Source organism: Sinocyclocheilus rhinocerous, unplaced genomic scaffold (assembly GCF_001515625.1).
Source record: "Sinocyclocheilus rhinocerous isolate Xijiao unplaced genomic scaffold, SAMN03320098_v1.1 scaffold1041, whole genome shotgun sequence".
In the NCBI taxonomy this organism is placed as follows: domain Eukaryota; kingdom Metazoa; phylum Chordata; class Actinopteri; order Cypriniformes; family Cyprinidae; genus Sinocyclocheilus; species Sinocyclocheilus rhinocerous.
In genome coordinates, this window is record NW_015637595.1 from 58,291 (window position 1) to 62,867 (window position 4,577).

At 37.1% G+C, this 4,577-nt stretch overlaps 1 protein-coding gene across 1 annotated transcript in view; it reads left to right on the forward strand.

The window, feature by feature from the left end:
* The window catches only part of LOC107749232 (SH3 domain-containing RING finger protein 3-like), a 62,953-nt gene that overhangs the window by 54,227 nt on the left and 4,149 nt on the right, over nucleotides 1-4,577 (forward strand). The window contains exons 9-10 of the mRNA XM_016564326.1: nucleotides 2,228-2,451; nucleotides 3,896-4,182. Of these exons, the coding sequence (XP_016419812.1) occupies nucleotides 2,228-2,451; nucleotides 3,896-4,182 (511 nt within the window). The remainder of the gene's footprint in view (nucleotides 1-2,227; nucleotides 2,452-3,895; nucleotides 4,183-4,577) is intronic.

Consider the following 4,577-nt stretch of genomic DNA (forward strand, 5'->3'; position numbering starts at 1 on the left):
GTGAAACAGCCAATCAGAGCAGAGCTCAACATTGAGCCGCACTGTGAAACAGCCAATCAGAGCAGAGCTCAACATTATTATTCATGACCCTTCCAAATAAGGTAAAAACAGACCATTTCATTCTAGGGACAAATCCTAGGGTTGTAAATGGACATGTAAAACCACTTCTGGAGATTTTTTGCCCTTACCTAAGCCACATACCGTCTATGTAGATATAAGAAAACAATTTAAAATATTGTATCAATGCATTCTATGGCACCTTTAAATGAACACAGTGACACGCTTCACTCTGAAACACAAGTGCATATATTAATTCATTAAATTTGATAATTGCAATAAGCCATTGCGCAGTTTTGATGTTATTCTGATTTAATCATGCAGCCCTAGTTTGGAATGACTATCAAAAGTTAATGTTTTTGACAGGAATTCATCAGTTTATTCATCAATGACGGCACATACATTTTAGGCTTGCTGCGATAGTACGTCACTTGCCCACCACCCCCACCGTCATTTTAATTTTTTATAATAAGGAATTAATAAATAAATAGGAATAATAAAAAATTAAAAATCATTTGGTTCAGTTAGAGAACAGACACTACAATTAAAAACTGAACGCGACTGCTCAATGCAGCGTGCCGAACGACAGTCGCATCACAGATCAGATTTTTTGATTTATCACGAACCACGAAAGACAAGACGATGGTGGAAAATTTAGTTACGAAATGAAACGCAAAAGCACCTGTTTTAATAATATTTTGGATTTAGTAAAACCTGTTGACTTTTGCCATTTATGTGATTTTGGAAGTTTTTTAAAACATTCGTTTGCTGATTTTCTCTTTTTTTCATATTTAAACTTTGTGTAGGTTATAAAAGCAATAAGCCCCGTGAAGCCGTGGTTTACAGTGAATTTATAACAGCTAAGGGCCGTTGTTAGGTACGACGCGAAGCTGTTATAAATTCACTGTAAACCACGGCTTCACGGGGCTTATTGCTTTTATAAAACGGTTATTCCATATACGTAGTAAGGTTTCACAAAATAAAACAGCAAATAAAGTGTAATGATATTAATAAAAACAGTATTCTTCCGCCAAACAATGTAGCTCCTCAGAAACAGTTGTGGTTGCAACAAAGTGGTTGCCGAGCAACACACAAACGTAAACAAAGGTGTATGTTACTTTGTAGAGTAATTTACAACAGCTTCGAACACGGCTCAGCCAATCAGAATCAAGGACCGGAACTAGCCGATTTATAATTGTTATTTCATATCAGGCCTATAGCATGGTGTATTATTATTCGTTTTGTTAAATAAATTAAACATTCTATGTTTATTATAAGTGAGTTTGTCATTGTACTGTTTTGTTGTTGGCCATTCAATCAATCTACGCCGAATTGCCGCTAATTTGAAAGTGAAAGTAAAATGCGCAGAGGCATTTACAAGCTATTTAAAAGCGACGTGAGGGAAAGAGGGAAAACTCTAACACTGTGTCCTAACTACACGCGACGCGACAAGATCCCAGCGATGCGATATAATCACTCAAATATCACAGCCAATCAGAAGCATGTGGGGGGGGGGGCGGAGTCTCTCTTGAAGCGCACTGCACTCATAACGAAATGGATACGTTTATAATCTAATTCATAAATATTAAATCTTTTTAACATAATTAAATGTACATACTGAGTGACTGATACCATCTTTGTCGTGGAATACGCTTGTTGGTTCGCATTGTCTTTGCACTTTTAACGTATATCTTTGTTTTAATTTATTTTCAAGATCTGAGGTAAACTATCTGTTGTTGTTTTCAGTACGGCTATAAAAGCCACGCAATATGACATTAAAACTCACATTTAACTTTGAATAAAGCACATAATCAGTACCTGAGACTATCACTGTCATATAGTTTGTATGTTGTTGTTCCAGCCGCAACGTCGTGGAAATAGAAACCATTTCAAAAATAGAAATTTCGCGTGTCGCCCTCGCAACATCCTAACAAACCATACACCAATGGAGAGCTTAATTATTCAGCTTTCAGATAATGCATGAATCTCAATTTTAAAAAATTGACCCTTATGACTGGTTTTGTGGTCCATGGGTCACATATACATTAAATTTGATAATTGCAATAAGCCATTGATGTTATTCTGATTAATCATGCAGCCCTAGTTTGGAACGACTATGAAAAGTTAATGTGTTTGTGTTTGTGTGTGAATGCTGTATTACTGTTGTCAGTCCACAGTCCTCCGGCGAGCAGCAGCAGTCCGTCTCGTTCCCCGGCGCGGCCCCTGTCTCATGCCGCCTCCACTCGGCCCCTGAGGCCCCTGACCTCCGCCACCATCACGCCTCCCAACACCAGCGCGGCACATCTGAACGGAGCGGAGCCGCAGCTGTCCTCAACTGCACACACACACGCAGACGCAGGTCTGAACAAACTCGAGGACAAGAAGCTGGAGAAGGTCAGTGCTGCTCACCAATCCAACTGAGACTAGTACAAACATGACTGTTCATGGAAATAACAGTGAAATCAAATAAAATACTAATGTGACACTGGAGCACAAAATCAGTCATAAGGGTCAATTTTTCTGAAATTTAGATGTATGCATCATCTGAAAGCTGAATAAATAAGCTTTCCATTGATGTATGGTTTGTTAGGATAGGGCAATATTTGGCTGAGATACAACTATTTGAAAATCTGGAATCTGAGGGTGCAAAAAAATCTAAATATTGAGAAAATCATCTTTAAAGTTGTTCAAATGAAGTTCTTAGCAATGCATATTACTAATCAAAAATTAAGTTTTGATATATTTATGGTAGGAAATTTACAAAATATCTTCATGGAACATGATCTTTACTTAATATCCTGGCTTGCATGATCTTTACATGATCTTTACTTTACTTAAAACCTTTACTTACTTATTATAATAAAAGAAAACTGTATAATTTTGACCCATACAATGTATTGTTGGCTATTGCTACAAATATACCCCAGCGACTTAAGACTGGTAGCGCGGGTATATTAGATGAAAAACTGAAATAAATACATGTTTGTAACTTAAACGAAAATATTAATACTGTTATTCAGTGTTGGGGGTAACGCATTACAAGTAACGTGAGTTATGTAATCAGATTACTTTAAGTAACTAGTAAAGTAACTCATTACTTTTTAATTTAGAAGTAAATATCTGAGTTACTTTTTCAAATAAGTAGCTCCAGTTACTTTGTTTCCATGTATTGAGTGACAGCTCTGGTGTTGCCATGGTGACAGAAATCACGAGTAAGTGCAGAGCGTTGTGTGTGAACATGATCTTACTGTAGAAAAACAGTCAAATGCAAACTCATAATGACTGTTCATGGAAATAACGGTGAAATCAAATAAATCAAATAAGAAAGATGAAAAACTACAAAATTAAAAATGTAAAATTTTAACTATGGCAAGTTGAAGCAATTGAAGCAATAACTGGGAATAAATTGAATTAAATAATGAGACCTAAATAGTAACATTAAAACAGAACAGAAACAGAATTTGGGGAAAAATAAAACAAATTTCATGGGGCCCTAAAATTGTAATTTTTGTTCAACCTAATAAATTGTTGATAAATTGTGTAATTCTTGTGATTTCAGTTATTTAGACATGCCTTTTGATTACTAAAACTTAATTTAACCAGAGTTGCCAAACAGAGTGCTGATAAAATTAAAACATGGGAGATTTTAATTTAATTATTATTATTATTAGAAGTACATTCTACTGTCCAATAGGAATATATTTCTGTCATAATTTGTTCAAGTTAAACTGAACTTTTATTTTGGCGGGTTTGATTTATTCCTCCAACAGTGTTTTTCTGACTGGATTCTGTGTTGTGCTGAAGTCTTAGGGCTCTCTTCCTGTGTGTTTTCTCACAGAAAGAGAAGAGGAGCAGCGGTCTCCTCAAGCTTCTCTCCGGAGCCGCAGCCAAAAAGAAGTCTCGCTCTCCTCCGTCCGTGTCTCCGACCCACGAGCCGTCCGCTCACGGCCGAGCCGGATCCTGCCCCATCGAGAGCGAGATGCAGGGTGCGATGGGAATGGAGCCGCTGCACAGAAAGACCGGATCTCTGGAACTCAACTTCTCCGTGTCTCCGCCGGCGCGACAGCCCTGCTCCTCCTCGCCACTCGCTGTTCGGCCCGAGCCCAAGCCTCTGTCCCGAGAGAGGTAACATCCGATTCAAGATCTAAATGCACATTTCAATGCATGCATTTAAAGGCTCATGCAACCCTAAAACACATTTTTTGAGATGTTAACATATATGTACAGGTTGCACATCAGTGAAAACAACAACAGCACTCATTATGTCTATTATTATAACATGTGTCCCTGCAGCACAAAAGCAGTGTTAAGTCGCTGGGGTATATTTGTAGCAATAGCCAACAATACATTGTATGGATCAAAATTATCCATTTTTCTTTTATGCCAAAAATCATTAGGATATTAAGTAAAGATCATGTTCCATGAAGATATTTTATAAATTTCCTACCGTAAATATATCAAAACTTAATTTATGATTAGTAATATGCATTGCTAAGAACTTAATTTGGACAACTTTAAAG